Raw genomic sequence first — 18,092 nt, forward strand, 5'->3', positions numbered from 1 at the left:
AGAAGGGTATAACTTGAAATAGACACGAGGAAGCCGAATGGAAGGATAAGACTGGGTTCCCCTACATGTGATAGGCTACAATACAAAGCATTTTATATTTTTTAAAAAAGTGTGAAATCTTGGGATGACTTATGTCATGTTAGTTCTTAGGCTCTCTCTCCCAAATTCTCATCAAGCAACTGTTTCATAATTCCCTTGTAGAACGGTGCTTGGTAACCACAGCCCTCTGATTAATTAGCAGATCCTTTTCTTCCTCACCTCCTGAAGAGGAGGATGCCTGCCTTCTTTCAGCCTGAGGGCGCTTCATTTCTGCTCCTTTGCTAGTGAACCACTTTTATGTGGACAGGGGTTTCTTAGCTTGTACCTGAATGACCCAAGGCTATTACTTGCAATGGAGCTAATTCCTTTTGTCCGACTCTGTCAAGAGCAGGGGGAAACGAACCCAGTGTTATTTCCTTCCACTCTGCTTTCAGCTCACTATGACTAATGCAGCTTTGCCTTAATTGGCAAAGGGAAGGCAATCCAATGACTCAGACACCACTATAAACAGTCCTGACTCTTTCTAAAGTAAAAGTACCATGGCACCACAAATGACTCAATCAGTTCCTAAGAATTATTGCTTATAGCGATGAAGCCACGTTAATTAGATAATGGCTGGCTGCCAACTAATATTGGCACGACCTACTATATCCTTGGCTCACAGCCATGCATGTCTTTCTATCACATTTTTCCCTCTCTGGTAATCTAGATGGGAAGTGGGAAATATTCCCAACTGCTACTTAAATTCTTATCATGAATGAAAAGATTAATTAGAATGTCTTGTCAAAAGGAATGGGTTCTACACGTAAATAAAGAAAAATTCAAAGGGACAGAGATCAAACCAAGACTATAATTTTAATCTCTTTCTTAGACAGAAAGATTTGAATTTAACACGGTCCAATTTCAACACGCAGTTAGAAAAAGATTCCTCCTTTTCCATGTGCACAAGGCTGTTGTAAAAATCATGAATCCACTTTTTTAAGGAGAAGGAAATAGACCAAGATACATACCATGTATTTTTAATATACAAGATTAGGGTTTTATAAGAGACGGAGATTGCAATCTTATCCACCACGTAACTCCCACAGAATTAAATAGGACTCTATATATGCCATTTTATATGCCTGAGTCCACATCCAACTCGCAAGACTAGTATAAAATATTAATTTATTGCAAGTCCTTAAGGATTAATGCATTTAATATTTCTTATCAATTTTGTATTACAATAATCTTATGACCTTCAGTTTTATTCTGCAGCTAAGACAATAAATCTTGTCAAGAAATGGCAAGGAGTTGAATCTGATTGAGATCATCTTTATCAACTTGAAGGAGACATGACTTTGCCAGTAATGATACTTCTGATGATCACTTTATGATTTGTTTAAGGTGACAATTCATATCTGAACAGGGAAATGAAAAGGTACAAATCTCACTAATCCAGTTTCATTGGCTAAGATTGAAAGGAGTTCGGGTCCTATTTTGAAGTCACCAAAAAATTAAAAGAGCTTCCTAGCCATAATCATCATAAATGCCAAGTAACAGAAGAATTATTAGCCGAATAAGGAAAAAGCAGAGATAAATTAAAAAAATTAAAAAGACCAAAACAATCTACACATACTCCAGACCCAATTCTGGAAGCCTTTGCTGAATGCCTTCTCCTTTTTTCTACATCTTCTAGAGCAGGGATCCCCAATCCCCGGTCTATGGATCGGCACTGGGCTGTGGCATGCTGGAAATCAGTCTGCACAAACAAGCAAAGCCCCATTTGTGGGGTACAGACAGTACATGAAACCAGACCTCCTCTGGTCCGTAGAAAAACCTCTCTCCACAGAACCGGTCCCTGGTGCCCAAAAGGTTGGGAATCTCTGTTCTAGAGAGAAATTCCTATACCACTGGTGGCGAACCTATGGCACACGTGCCAGAGGCGGCACTCAGAGCCCTCTCTGTGGGCACATGTGCCGTGCCCTGGAAATGGCGCGGGACTGGCCCCCGCTGACCTGGCCCTGCCCACCCAGTCTGCCATGACTACTGTGGCCATGCCCACCCAGCACCCGGTGATAAATAAGTGGGTTTTGGGTTGCAATTTGGGCACTGGGTCTCTAAAAGGTTTGCTATCACTGGCCTATACTTTCACTGATAGCAAGTATAGACTGTTTACAATCTTCTTATTCCAAGTCATATTGCCAAAATTCAGAAGATGTCATTATGGAAACTAGAGTGGGGATATTTCGCCCGTTTTGGTGTGACAAAACACGTTCAACTTTGATTCCAGTATTAGAGAGGATCTTTTTGACTTTGGGCAAAGAAGTGATGGTTTCTTTGACCCCATAGTAACATAATAGTTATTGCAGGGAGATAATTTAGTCAGAGGCAGGATGCACAACTAGAAAAACTACCAAATACTATGGCAAATACACGAATGAGGGTAGAAAGGAGTTATGGTGGGAGAATCTTCAGCAGGTTTTGGTGGGAAAAAATCCTGCTGTATTTCCAGACCTTTGGTATAAACTGACTATCCTGATACAAATTGCATAATATATTTTCTTTCCACATAAAGCATAATTCTTGGATAAAAATCAAATGCATAATAGTAAATTTACATCATTTACATATATGGTGACATAAAAATCAGATACCAATGCATTTCATGACATAAAATATTTTTAATTTAATTGAGGGTTTGATAACATGCTGATCTTTAGTGTGCCTGGCTTATTTAATTATTGAATCTGTCAACACATCAAGCCTATTGGGAGGCATATAAAACATACCTTACATTATGTGCATTTCAAGCAAAGAAGCTTAAGCAAGCATTCTTTCTAACATTTTCAAGCAGTATTACAATTACATATAGCCAAGCAAAAGTGTCCCAGTGACCCTCTCTTAACTTGACAAACCTGGGCTTGTAAACTCTTTTCCTTGACAGAGAACTGAACTTGGAAAAAGATTTGCTGAGTGCAGTGTTCTCTTTGATGTTTTGCATTAAATGTTTCCCCTTTCCCCTAATTCCTCTTGCCCCATCTGCAAAGGTAACTTTTCAAGGTAGAATTTACAAAGCACTGGGCAATTTCATCAGCACCATAGCCAAAAGCCTAAAATCTTAGCAAGTCACCTCTTTTCTTTAGCAATGCACTCAGTTACAAAAATAATAATAATAATAAAATACCCAAGGAATCCCAGCACTTTGCTAGGGTAAAAATGGAGCCTCACAGAGGTCTTTCAAAGGAAAACTGAACTAGTGAAGCAGAATTAATCATCCTGCTTCTGATTTAGCTTTGAGATGCTTTCTTCCCTAAAGCGCATAGCAATTTGGTTCAGGGTGGTCATGTTTTTACATGTTCTTTTTAAAGCACTGGACGAAGGATTCACTCTGTCCATTGTGCTGCTTGGACCTCTTCCTGCTGCTTTCCCCTCTTCCTTCCTTCTCGTTTGATGTTTCTTTTGCTCCCGGCAGGCTGTTTCCTTTGCTTTTGCTCTCTAACCCTGCAGACCCGAGCATCACATCCTACTCTCCTTCTCAGGATTAAAACACCCTCCAGCAGAGTCTGATTTGAGCAACATGCAGAGCTTTGGGAATTATATTTAAAAACCTTCAGGTTTATCTCACTCCTAAGCAGTGGGGCACAAAAGAGAGGAGCTTGTTTTCTCTCCTAGCTGCCATGTTGGAAAGGCTGCTTTTAAAGTGACTGATGAACAATGGCATACTATACCTCTTCTGGCAGACTGACAACCAGGTCATTTTCCGTCTGCCCGACTAACACCTGCAAGAAGTATTCGCTGCATGCAGCCAGCACAGCCCGGTGGGCTCGGAATTCTTTGCCCTCCACAATCAAAGTCACGTCACAGAGAATATCCTGCTTCCGTTGGTCATTGAGGCATAGGAGGATATTGGTACAATGGACTGTTGACTCATACACATACATGGGGGATTCAGTCTTCTCATCCACAGACATACCGTTCACACCCTAAAAATAGAAGCAACAAACAATAAGGGAGAGATAGAGGGCCAAAGTGAGTTATTACAGTGCTTGCAAAAAAAAAAAAAAGGAAGATTACATCATGATTTCTGCACCCTGCATAGTTGAGCCAGTTCTCTGCAGAACTGCTGATCAGCATTTTAATTCTTAGCTACAACAAAGAATTCAAGAAATCTCTTCTCTCTGAAAAGACAATTGCATTATAAGCTTTTTACTCAACCCACTTATTTGGCTTTTTCTTCTCCACAATGCTGAATGAGAGAGATGGATTTTAAGAAATGTTGAAGGCTATTATTAAACACTGTTTTAATAGTATAAGCTGCCTGGAGAAAAAGGGGATGGGATAGAATATCTGAGACAATCTTTGTAAATCAGAGTATTCAACCTATCGTTTTTAGGTATTTTAGAATTACTGGCGCTTAGTGGCATTACAGGGAAGGTGTGGTTGAAATTCTCAATAGGTCTCCAATTTCAAGGGCAAGTTGGTTGTAGATTTTTACATGCAAAACACATATTCCACCCTTTTAAAATGACACATGAGCAGCTCAGATCTTACTAAACTGATTTAGATATTATGATAGCAGAATTATAACTATACCGAAAACCTAAAATAGAACTTGCAAAGATTATGTTATCTTATATAAAATCTGAACAGTAAAGCTGCAATTACTCAGCGAGGCTAATGGAGGAGGCTGAGGGTTAGTGGTTTGCCTAACTACATCTTGAGAGTTTGTAGGAGAGGAAACTTGAATTAAGAACTTCCTGGCCCAGAGCAAATGCATTTAGAAACACATACTTACATGGAAATAGGTATCCCTGGAATTCTATGATATCTAGGCTGAGGTAGACCTGAAATGTACTTCTAAATGCAGAACTTTAATAGAAATAAATACAGATAGTCCTCAAATTATGGCCACAATTGAGCCCAGAATTTGTGTTGCTAAGTGAGAAGTTTGTTTTGCCCCATTTTACGTCTTTTCTTGCTACATTTGTTAAGGGAATCACTGCAATTGTTAGATTAGTAACATGGTTGTTAAGTGAAACTGGCTCCCCCATTGACTTCGCTTGTCAGAAGGTCACAAAAAGGGATCACATGATCCTAGGACCGTGATGGCGAACCTTTTAGATACCAAGTGCCCAAAAACCACTCTGCCTGCCCCTGTTCCGCCCCCTGCAGGGCCACCTACTGCCTCCACAGCCTGCTGCAGATCGCCCAGGCAACGCCATGGTGGCCATACCATCCGCCTGCGCCCTGCAACATCATCTGCGCGTGACGGGGCGTGAGGGCAAAATCTTATCCCTGCTGCCCGGCTACCATGTCCTAGGCTGCACTGCTCCATGCAGGTCGTGCACGGGGGCGACTCCTCCAGGGGGGCTGCTGGTGAGGAGGGGGCTGCGGGGGGAGGTGGGGCTGGGGCGACGACACGCATGCCCACAGAGAGGGCTCTGTGTGCCGCCTCTGGCACGTGTGCCATAGGTTCACCACCACTGTCCTAGGACATAAATATGAACCAGCTGTCAAGCATCCGAATGTAAACCGCATGACTATGAGGATGCTGCAATGGTCATAAGTGTGAAAAATGGTCATAAGTCACTTTTTTCAGTGCTGTTGTAACTTCGAACGGTCACTAAATGACACTGTTGTAAGTCGAGGACTACCTGTACTTCAATAGAAATAAATACCAGTCACTGGATATAAACTTATAAGCAATCCTGTGATACTGACAAGAGAACAAAATAATGGGAGGCAGATCTTAAGAAGGAGACTGTAGTGTGGCAAAATACATAACATTTAAAAGCTTTACAAAAGAAATATAGCATGAGAATTATTCAAGAACATGTATCAGGAAACACCTGATTTTTTAAACAGGCATCTGCCCAGGGAGTGAATAAATGTGTATTGCAATGCCATGATACAATCTCCACCCTTTTAATACTTGCAGTTGTGACACTGCAGGGACACACGTGAGAACTAGAGCTTTTATCACATCACTTCGTACAATGAAATCTCAGTTTGCTGTGGACACCTGTGAAGTCTTGACTGTATTACTGCATTTCGTCTATACAAAATAATATAAAAAGGCTAGATGATTTTCCTCAAAGAAACATTAGGTAGATAAATGGAACAGACCATTTATTATTTGGAGAGGTCTTTATGAAACTGAAAGCAACTAATTGAAACTTAGGGAAACTACCTTTCTCTTAAATTAAAATATATATATTTATTGAACATAGCCTGGAAAAATTAGGCTTATTAGTATTAAAATAGATCCTATTTTTAAAACTGGAGTAAAACTATTAAAAACTATTGCATCATCCTTGTGACTGCACCCTGGCAAAATGACTGAAAATGATTGATACAAGAAAGTTTCCCTATTTGCAAGATGATTACCATAAAAGGCATAATCAGTTACAAATATTGCCTTAACAAAATGCAACTGACACCTCTTCTAATTGTCCTTCTTCCTTCAAAATAAAATCCATACTTCCTGCTTAGTTTTGTCTGTTTCTTGGGAAATTGGCCCGGAAAACATCAGGCTGCTATTATTCATCATTTTTATTTTCAAAGAAATAATTTTAGGGCAAAAGCCATTCATGGAAGTAAAGGTAATGCTGGAAGACTAGCAACATGGGGGGGGGGGAGGAGGAGGAAGAAGAGGCGGCTTGGATAAAGAAGTGCAGACAATGCTTTTCAAATTTGCAGATGATATTAAACTGGGTGGATAGCTAACAAAACAGAAAATAACATTCAAAACTATCTTATTAGGTTAGAAAAATGAACTGAAAGTATCTGAATGAAACTTACCGGTAGCTAAAGACAGACAGACACTTGTGAAACGAAAGACAAATGTGTGTAACAGGGAATTGGCTTGGTAATAACAAGGTCCTCTATTGTAGTTGATTGCAAATTAAATGTGAAATAACCAAGTGATAATTTCAGGTCTCAATCAACAGAGGTGTAATTTCCAAATCTGGGGAGGGGGGGAGAGACTCCACGATAGTTCCACTTTATTCTAGTTTGGTCAAACTCCATGCTGCGAATTGCATTCAGCAATTGGCATGGTTTCAGAGAAAATAATAGGAGATTTAGGGACTAGAACAGTGGTGGCGAACCTATGGCACGGGTGCCAGAGGCGGCACTCAGAACCCTCTCTGTGGGCACGCACACCGTTGCCCCAGTACTAGGCCTTCAGCTGGGTTTTATAAAACCTTTTCACTTTAGGCCTCTGCTGCCGTGTGCAAAAAAAAAAAAAAAAAGTTCAATTTCAACTTCTTCCGGGAAAAAAAAGATCTTGCAAAGTTGGAATTGATTGATTGAACTTTTTAGTCCTACCCAGTCTGCCGTTACCATCGCAGCCACACCCACCCAATGGGCCACACCCAGCCAATGGCCACATCCACCCAGCACCCGATGATGCATAAGTGGGTTTTGAGTTGCAGTTTGGGCACTCGGTCTCTAAAAGGATCGCCATCACTGGACTAGAACTTGGGTCCTATGAAGATGGAGTGGGATTTTAGCCTTGAGATGGGGAATATCAGGGGTCTTCAACCTTGGCAACTTTAAGACTTGTGGACTACAACTCCTAGCCAACTTTGCTGGCTGAGGAATTCTGGGAGTTGTAGTCCACAAGTCTTAAAGTTGCCAAGGTTGAGGACCCCTGGGGAATATGACAGCAGTTTGTAAACATCTGAAACAGCTCATTTTCTTTAAGTCCTCTTTGTTCCTAAGATAGGAAGATAGGATAAAGATGAATGGATTTTAGTTATGGAAAGGCTGATTCTGACGTAGGGTAGCTCCCCAAAATAAGAGGAGTATGAGAATGAATCCGTTTAGAAGAGAGAAAGTATATTTAGATATACTCAAGAGGAGAATAGGCTGCCATTCCTGCACAGGTCAAATGGTTGGATTAAGTGGCTTAAATGACTTCTTCCAGCCCACTGATTCTATGATATCAATAGGAAGACAACTTAAATGCATCATTTGGATTTATTCATGCTTTTCAAGCCATGTAAAATTAGCTATATAACTAAAACGCGTAACTGAAAAAAGGCAATAAAAGTTGTCAGGATAAAGACCAAAAAAGGAAAATGCTCTTAAAAAAAAGCATTAATAAGATGTGACATCATTTTATAACCAACAGACTGGAAACTTAGTTAAGGAAAAGTTTTTTCTTCTTTTCTTGAAAGTAAATAGTATGAAACAGAATATGTAATTGTCACAGCAGCAAAGATTTCTATTCCTCGAGTCATTTTCTAACCCCCTATCTAATTTCACCTCTTGCTAAGAAGTGTTATTGTGGCTGCTTCCAAAATATCCAGAGGATTCAAACTGGGAATGTTTCAGAGCGACAATGAGGGCTTTCCAGAAAGCAGCACTTTGAACAAAAGACACGTCCACATTTCCGGCTGTCACCAAGATTGAAACTCTAATATCAGGCAACATCATAGTGAGGCTGCCCTAAGAACTTTTAAGTTCAACCAGAAAAGAGAAATCTACCACCCTCTGTGCTAATGACAGTGGCTTCCGGGTAGGTAAGAGGAAACAGCAACCACATATAAATGTTTGATTAGTAATGCAAGCCAAAATCCATGGATAAAAGGGATTGTGGGAAATTAAAATGCAGCCTCCCTTCCCATGGGAAGGCATAAGCAAAGGAATATGCTGAAACATTGACAAGCAGGCTGAGAAGGTCAAGTGCTAACATTGCCTGAACCGGAGCACCTATCAGAATGCATTAGCTAGCAGGACCTTTGGTTTGAAGTCCCAGCAGATGTCAGTACCAGGCTGACTTTGTCTATATCAAAAAAGCTCTTCAAGGTTAGGTCTGGTTAGTGGTTGGATGGAGGAACCCAGGAAACCCTGGTCTGTCACGAAACATCCCAGAAGACAGCTGAGGTAAATTACTTCTGTACCTTCCATGAAACTAGCCAGGTAGTTGGCAGGAGTATTTGAGAGACTCATTCACTTCAATTACACATCTGGCACAGGAGAGTCAGTATATAATGTTATATAACTGGAGTGAATGAATGAAAGGTTGTTTATTTATGGCAGTTGTATAAAGACTTTTCATACAAATTAACTGGAGGTTGAAGAACATGTTAGAGAAATGTCATACATGTTATCTTGAATTAAGCAAAGTGTATCCTCTTTGAAATATTTCTGTCACAGTTACGCATGTTTACATAGACTATTTTTAAAGGAAATATGAAGCCTATGTAATAGATTTTGGAAAAATAAGTAAGAACTATCTAATATGCAAAGAAACTATTTTTTTCTAATTTCATAAGTTAACTTTGCAGCTTTGTTAATATCTTTAAGGCAGAAACAGAAGAGTGGAAATAACCGAGGATAAAGCAAACTCTAATTAGATTAATTCATTTACAGTATATTGCTGCCCCACAATGTACTGAAAACCTGTAAATTATCTAACTTGAAAGAAAAAGTTCCCAAAATAATAGGTATTCACACACAGGTCAGTTTATTAATCTATTTCAAAATTCTAAATTATAAGTAGACTCCACTGCAAAATTCAACACAGGGTTTACTTCTCAAACATAAATGGAATTAAGAATCACTAAAGTTTATTACATAGCTAATTAATTAGGAGGAACCACAGAGTTCCTCCTCTCAAAGTTAGAAACTCTCATGTATAAAATATACTAATGTATTTATGTATTCATTAATTTGCATATATACAGTGCTTTCATGTATATAAGTTAACTTGGACATCGTTTCAACTATTACTATAATAAAGAGATTTAGAGGTTTAAAATCTTTTCTCCTAGACAGCTTCCCATGGTGATAGCGGGAAGGTATGGGGAGATTCAAGGCAAAGCAAGCTATAGCTTTAATCATAATAACAGTATCAGCATTATAGTTCCAGGCAAATCTCAGTCATATACCCAAATGCTTACATTGAGCAATATCATTCCTATCTTCAGAAAAGGAACATGTAACTTTAAAAATGATCTTTCTTTTTGTTGCATTTTTAAAATCAGCATTTCCTGCGGGACAACAGCATCCATTTGACTTCAAGAATGTGAATTGGAGCTACAATTGTTCAGATGTATTAGGATATGCTCTGGGTCAGCCTTCTCCAGCTACAGATATGTTGGGATTGAAAATCAGGAATCTTGGGCTGTTCAGGAGCTTTGAAAAGTGAGGAGTCCTTGGTGCCCTCTGAGCTTGACTGTCTTCTTGCAGACATTTCACTACCCAAACTAGGTAACATCATCAGTGTTAGTATAGCACTGATGATGTTATCTAGTTTGGGTAATGAAACATCTGCAAAAAAACCAACCAAGCTCAAAGAGCACCAAGGGCCCCTCATTTCAACCCTGAGCTACAAATATTCTCCTTTATTGGCTTTGAAAAATCTTAGGTTGGAAAAGGCTGACCCAGCTAATTTGTCCTGCACCATGCGACTGGAGTCATCTTTTCTTCAGAAGTTTCTCACCTCATTTACTGTGCAGTACTGTCCTGAAATTTATTACCAACCAAGTAACATGAAGAGTAAGTAGAGCATTAAAAAAAATCACTAAATGTTGAACCACAATGTGATTTATAACCATGTAAATATTTGGGCGTACTAAAAACAAAAACAAAATGAATGACTGATTACAACATCCAAAAACACAAAGGCAGAAATAATGAAATGTAATCATATATTACTATGATTCCTTAGCTGTTGCAAATATAAAAGAATGATCTAGATTAATAATTCATTCAGCAATAAAGTATCAGAAAGAGATAATTATACAGTACCACAATTCTCACGCTGATTTCTGTAATTACAGATTACAACAGTATTAGCAATTTTAAAAAAGGTTAGGGAGTGGCAGTAATTTGCCATGTCATCCTCAATTGCATAAATCACTCTTGTCTAGAGAACCAGTGATAAGTGGAAATATAATAATTGGCCAAAAAGGACTGGATGGCCTTCATTTTATGTTTACTGGCAAACAAATACGTGCAAAAATATATTAGCAGTCACCAGTCATAATATATTCAAGATGTTTACCTAACTTTTACAGGCTCTATCAATGATGATCGGCAATGGGACTAAAGATAAAGGAAATAAGAGGAACAGAGTGATATTATCTCAGAAGGACAATATGACCTGATACCCATCCCTGAAACTTGGTGTAATGATACTCATGATTAGTACATCCCATTGAATGGCTACAACTAGTCAAAACAGACTCAGCAGATACTTGTCTGGAAGAGACTCAACAGAAACAGTGGAGATGTTGCATTGTAAATAACACAGAGAAAAAGTGATAATTGGACAGAAAAGGAATTAAAACATGGAAATCTTATTCAAACTATCAAAGAGGACAACAGGGTATCACTGTGGCAGCTTATTACAGACTGGTCGGAAAAAATACAGAAGACGACTTTCAGAGAGACATGCAAAGGGGGAAATTCCAATTGTATGTTGACAGCTGCCTAGAATCAAAGATCCATTGTTTCTTGCTGACAAGTTTTGTCAGAAGGTAAAATTAAAGAGATTGTTATCCTAAACTTATCAACGAGGGAGAAGTGAGTTGAAGAAGCCAGGGAAACTAATATTTCTGAGAGAAAAGAGATCATGTTATCCTTGAATTCATGATATCCAACAGATATACCTGCATGCTAGATTTCAGAAGAGTGGATGGTGATGAATTCTGAGGGAAGATAGTAGGACTGATGGCCTGAAATCTTAAAGAAGAAAAGTGTCCTAGGAAAGGAAATAGAATAGCAAACAATTCCTGCAAGAAAGAAAACATGGGAAATATCTGAAAAGACCAGACTAAATACATAAAGATTCTCTAAAGTGCTGAACAGCATGAGGAAATATATAGAAAATGCAATAAAAGACTCATAACCACAGAATGCAAGATAATCTCCAGAAACTGTAAGAATAGTGCCAGAAAAGCTAAAGCTCAAATTGAGCTGAGGCTTGCAAGAGATATCAAAAACGATAACAAAAGGGTTATTTAGGTATAGTAGAATTAAAACAAAAGCCAAAGAGGGTGGATAAAGTGGTAAACAGATAATGGATGAGGGGAAAATGCAAATCTTTTGACTGCCTATTCTGTGTCTGTTTGTTTCAGGAGGAAGAAGTTAGCTAATTTAAATGAATTCCAGTCTCCAGGATGAGATGGATTATATCCTAAATGCTATTTACTTTACTAAATAATAGGGATTATACAACCACTCTTGGCTGTATCTGAGAATTCCTGGTTGACTAGTGATGTTCCAAAAGACTAGAGGAGAGCAAATGTCATTCTTGTCTTCCAAAAGGGGAATGTGGAGGATTTGGGAAATTACAGTCCTTGACATCTTTAATTCTGAAAATTAAGCAGCATGTTTATGAGTGCAACTAAGAAGAGCTAATATGGGTTTATCACACAGAGCATGCCAGGCTAACTTTATCTTCTTTGATAGCATTTTAAGCATCCACTATTTGAGTGGATGGCACAGATGTGGTATACTATCTCAGCAATGCCTTCAACGAAATAACTCATGACATTTTCATTAATACAAAGGTAAAATAAAAGCTAAATAATATTAGTGTTAGACTGACCCTCAATTCTGCCCCAAACGTGCTCATAAATGATTGTGCTTCAGTTTAGAGGGAAGTGTCAAGTAGACACTTGACCCCACTTTTTAAAAATACTATTTTCAGAGCTTTAGGTAGTTCCATTATGCTTAAAGAAAGCAAGAAAAAAAGTTCCACTCATGGAACAGAAATAAACCTTCTGTTCAGATTGTCATTCTGAAAAGGTGCAATAATCATCTTCTCATAAAAGGCAACTTTTCAAGAAAAAAAAATATACGACTGGCTATAAAGACATGAGCATGCTATTACCATTCTTGCTATTGCCTTATTAGGATAACATCCAGCTCTAAAAATGACTGCCTCATGAACACTGCTAATTATTTAATATTTCATAAACTTCAGTTGCTTGACAAAGCAATGGCTATCTCTGTTAAACATAACTCACGAACTGTACATATTTTTATTAATGTTCTTTCACAGTAGATGTGCAATTAATCACCTCCCTTTTTCACTATCTTTTAACTCTGACAGCTGGAAAATATGTATTTGGGCTTCTGTGCAGCTACTTTTAATTACTATTTAGTGTTTTGGAAATCTGAAGCAGACAGAGTACAGAATGCTACTACTATGGTTAATATGACAAGACTTATTCATGAAGGAAGAAAGTTAACAGAGCTGCTTAAAGAGAAGGTTCACCAATCCATGCTCATGATGGTAATTGTGAAGATGAGAGGATGCTTGCTTTTCAGTAAGCAGGACTAAATTTCCCATGTTCATGCTTTTGGAGAACTATCTTCCCATTTTGAACAAAATAGGTTAGAAGGCTTTTAACGGGGAAAACTTTAATAACCACATTACAATATTTTTTTATTTTACTTTATTTATATTTTTTATTTATTATTTTTATCAATAATTTAAGGTGGTAAACATATCTAATACACCTTTATCCTCCTGTTTTCCCCACAACAACATCCCTGTGAGGGGGGGCTGGGCTCAGAGAGAGTGACTGGCCCAAAGTCACCCAGCTAGCTTTCATTGCTAAGGAGGGACTAGAACACACAGTTTCCTAGTTTCTAGCCAGATGCCTTAAGCACTAGACCAAACTGGCTCTCTAAGAGAAGATAATACAATACAAAGACCTGAAAATAGAAATAGAATGACTGTGACAATAGAAAGCAAAGGCAGTACTAATAGCAATAGGCACCTTGGATGCAATCCCAAAACAACTCAGCACCATTTGAATACCCTTGGCACTGTTAAAATTGACCATCAGTCAATTGCAAAAGGCAGTTTTAATTGGAACAGCTTACATTCTGTGACTATATCTGTAACACCATCAACCATTCACACCTGCCTATCCTAGATGCTTGGGAAGGACTCAATATGGTGAACAAAAATGTCATATCCAGTCTGAACATCTGGCTGACTGTGCAACAAACCATATAATAATTATATAACATAATATATGTAATAATTATATAAGTATAATAACAGAACCACGTTTACCAAACCTGCCAGCTGCACTTGCCAGATTCTAGAACATTTACAGGTGCATCTTTTTCTTCTATTTAGATATGCCCAAAACCTTGCCCAATTTCTTTCACAACTATTTTCCCATGGGGCTTAAGCTTGTTTGGATGAACTGCCTTTGTTTACACTCACTCTTTGAATCCAATCTTTTCTCTCTATGCCCAACACCCATTTGTGTTCCTCTTTGCTACTGCCTGATTTCTAATGAAGTACCGTAAACACTATTTTAAACAGTCACTGTTGATTCCAGATTGTACCTTGGTGTTGTAAGCTGGTAGTGCAGCTCAGATAGTTTCTGTGAACTGTGTATGAGTCAGTAAGTACATGTTTGCATGTTTTCTGTCCTTAGGAAAAAGGGAAAGACAGTTTCTTTCTTTAAACTTTGTTCCTATCTTTCTGGTGGGAAGAGAAGAAACAAGGTAATGGAAGTGAGTACCGTTTAAAGTAATTATTGTTGTATTCACCAGGCTGCCCTTCTTGAGTGGGATAACCATAGTGGTGAGATGAGTTACAGCCTCCTTACAAAGGTTTTTAACGTAGCACACACGAAACCATTTAAAATTCAATAATAACAAATACAAGAAGTCCTCATTTACCAACAATAATTGGGACTGGGAAATCTGTCATAGGGCAGGGTGTAATATCACGTGACTATACCAACTTACAACAGCAATTCCAGTAGTTCCAGTTTATTTATTAAATTTAGAGAGAGATGGACCATCTCACTCACAGAATGACTCTGCTGAAGTTGTTAGACAAATCCCACATGGTTGCAGCATCTTGTAGTCACGCGATCACCATTTGCGACCTTCTGCCAGCTTCCCCATTGATTTTGCTTGTTGGAGGCCAGTTGTGAAGTTTGCAAATGGCAATCATGTGAGTGCAGGGTGCTGTGATGTTGCCATTGTGAGCCAGTGCTCAAGTGTCTTAATAGCAATCACATACTTGAGGGAATGTCACAGTAGCCATAACTACAAGGACTCATCTTAAGTCCCCCTTGTTCTTTGAATGCTTGCTGAACAAGTCAACATTAAATGAGAACTACCTGTATATATTAACTACTAGCTTCCAGGAATTAAGATACTGTTTCAAAAACAGAAATGTTCTTTGTTTCTAAAAGCAGTTGATGGCTTCTGACAAGGTATAGAAAACTAAGAGCCTTCCTTCATGACAAGCTATTGCTTTGGATAATGGCCAAAATCTGCATGGGGTCACATTTTTAAAAATAGCACAAGCTTTCCTGTTTTTAACACTAAGGAGGAATGTCCTTGTAATACTGTTGCACTGTCATAAGTCTAAAAACTATGTGCAAACAGCTGGCAGAACAAGTTTTATGATGCAGTCATTAATATGTAAAATGCTTTCATATCTTCTGCCCTCAACAGCCAACCTAAGGGCATCTTCTGACATTATCTGGGCTGGGAAATTTGCGGTCCTCTAGACTTTTCTGAACCCCAATTCCCAGGAGTCTCATCTACCTGGGATATGGCAGCTGCTGTTCAACATTTGGGGATTTACAAGTTCTTCATCCTTATATGATGCATTTTTCCAAATGAATGGCAGAAAGCAGTGGTCATGTAAAATAAGGGAACATCTGTGAGGCTAACATGGTGCTCCATGTTGTGGGATTAAAGATATTAAATCTGATCATGCTCATAGGCACATCTTAGTGAAGAGAAATATAAAGAATATAGGGTGTCCAGATGGTACAATTCTGCTGCAGAAAGTGTAGAAAAAATATGATTTAAAATAAATTATTTAATAAGTTTTTGTCTGGCTTCAAGCCTGGATAAAGCACCCAACATTTTGGCTGTCCTGACTGATAACCTTTATCAGAAAAGAGATAAGAGAGTCGTATGAGGTTGATTCTCCTGGATCTCTAGTGCATTGATCATGCAACATTGCTAAAATGGCCCAGTGAGCTAGAAACTGAGGCCTTGAACTACAAGTATTCCATTCCTACCATTGCAACTGGACAGTGGCAGTGAGAGATTTTAATTCATCTTCCCAGTTCTTTGGTTGTGGGGGCCACTGGATTTTATTCTTTCTTCTCAATTGCTGAATATCTACACCAAACTGGTACAGCTATGTGGAATCTGCTTCATTAATTCTCTCCTTTTCACATGGACCAGGAGATCTTGCAAAGCTGCCTGGAAGAAATGAGGGGGTGGATGATAATTGATAAACTGAGGCGAGTCCACAAAAGATGAGATGCTTGGGTAAGGTGGTTCTCGGGCTTAAGATCTAGGAAGGTGGTCTATACCACACCTGTGCGATGCAGCTTTGGTTGGCTTTAATGAGGTGATGCCATTTGCCTTGAGGCGACACCCTGCATTGCTTCACTGTCTCCTAGTAACCTTGGCCAGTCCTGGCACAAGCTTGTAGATCACGGGTGTCAAACTTGATCATGTCACATGACGTATCGTGATGTTTTTTGCCTTTGCGGAGCCAGGGTGGGTGTGGCCTGCATGTGAAGTATCTGGCCCACGGGCCGTCAGTTTGACATCCTTGTTATAGATGGCTCTGCACAGGATGAAGTGAAGCCTCATAGGCATTGAAGGCATAGGATGAAATGAAGCCAGACTGCTTCTGAAAACAAGCTAAGGAGGGGCTGTACTCAATATTTCACTGGAGCAAAACAGTCTCTCAGTGATTTGCATTGCTCTTTACTATATTGGATGAGATCACACTTCCTTTGATATTATTTTATTAATAAGATTCAACAAGGCTGCGCACAGGAGTAGTTGTTTTTGTAGCAACAATTGTAATTTTAGTTATCATACACTAATAACAGACATAGGATAAAAGAACAACTACCGTCAATTATAATATCATAATCTAAATTAAGAGCTCTGCCAATGTGAATCTCATTCCCTAGAAGCAATTCTGGAATCACTCTAGAAAGTGAAGTCTTGCTTCAGTGATCCGCGCTGCAATAACTTCATGATTAGATTACTGCCATGTGAACTTTGAGCGCTCTTTGAAGACAGTGTGGAAGCTACAGTCGGTGCATGACTGAACATAAGGACTTAGAGCTAATTCTTAAATCAATGCCAGCTAACAGACTCTAATTCATGATGTTGGCTTTGGTCTTTAAAAAGGAAAATGGTTTATGACTGAAGTACTCAAAATATCACACTTTCAGTCTAGGTATTCAGATCAGCAGGGAGAGGTTCTCTAAATGGCCCCAACTTTGGGCCAATCAGGAGTACAGCTTTTAATAAGTGGTGTCATGATGATCAAACTCTTTTCAAGTATAGCTGGATTCCATTTTTAAACAAAATAAAATCTATTTGTTCAACCAAGTACCAGGCTAGAAACTAGGAGACTATGAGTTCTAGTCCTGTCTTAAGCACAAAGTCAGCTGGACTGCAGTTGAGTTACCTTCTCAGCCCTAGGAAACAGGCAGTGGCAAACCACTTTTGGAAAACTTTGCCAAGAAAATTGCATGAACTTGGACTTCTCCAGGCAATGACTTCAGAACAAATTATAAAATATAGTTTCTTATGTACTAACAGAGATGTGTTAAATTATAAGGTTAGGTCTTCACTAAATAACTAACAATACACCATCTTCAAGAATAAAAATATGTAGACAACACGGTCACAGGTTCAACAACTTCAATCTTTCATTTGAATTGGTGTAAAGGAATGAGAAAACAAACCTATTAAAGTAATTTAGTGTTCTCCTGTGAGTATTAAATTCAGGAAGGACAAGATTAAGAATACCAGAAAATTTGGGATAAATGTCTTCAAGCAGAATAACCGTACAGTTTTTTTAGCCACATAAAGTGATTTACTTGGAAACTATTCTCATTTCCTGTTCAAAGTAATTCTGAATCAATTCATAAACTTGATTTAATTATAATTTCTAGAAACTGGGAATTTGAGCCCGAGACAACAGCAAATTGCTTGGGGCAAGTTATAATAACCATGGAGCCCTGGTCTGAAATTACAGGTTATCTCATGGATGGATCAAAGACTTTTCAAATTTTACAGGT

At 38.6% G+C, this 18,092-nt stretch overlaps 1 protein-coding gene across 7 annotated transcripts in view; it reads right to left on the minus strand.

The window, feature by feature from the left end:
• The window catches only part of BACH2 (BTB domain and CNC homolog 2), a 195,773-nt gene that overhangs the window by 44,117 nt on the left and 133,564 nt on the right, over positions 1-18,092 (minus strand). For all 7 annotated transcript variants that reach the window (XR_005556686.1, XM_039343133.1, XM_039343138.1 and 4 more), the window contains exon 3: positions 3,750-4,004. Coding sequence is in view for 6 of the 7 variants with exons in the window: in XM_039343133.1 (XP_039199067.1) it covers positions 3,750-3,992 (243 nt within the window). In the remaining variant the exon portion in view is untranslated. The remainder of the gene's footprint in view (positions 1-3,749; positions 4,005-18,092) is intronic.

This window comes from Crotalus tigris, unplaced genomic scaffold (assembly GCF_016545835.1).
Source record: "Crotalus tigris isolate CLP2741 ecotype Arizona unplaced genomic scaffold, ASM1654583v1 scf7180000017833.3397121, whole genome shotgun sequence".
Classification (NCBI taxonomy): domain Eukaryota; kingdom Metazoa; phylum Chordata; class Lepidosauria; order Squamata; family Viperidae; genus Crotalus; species Crotalus tigris.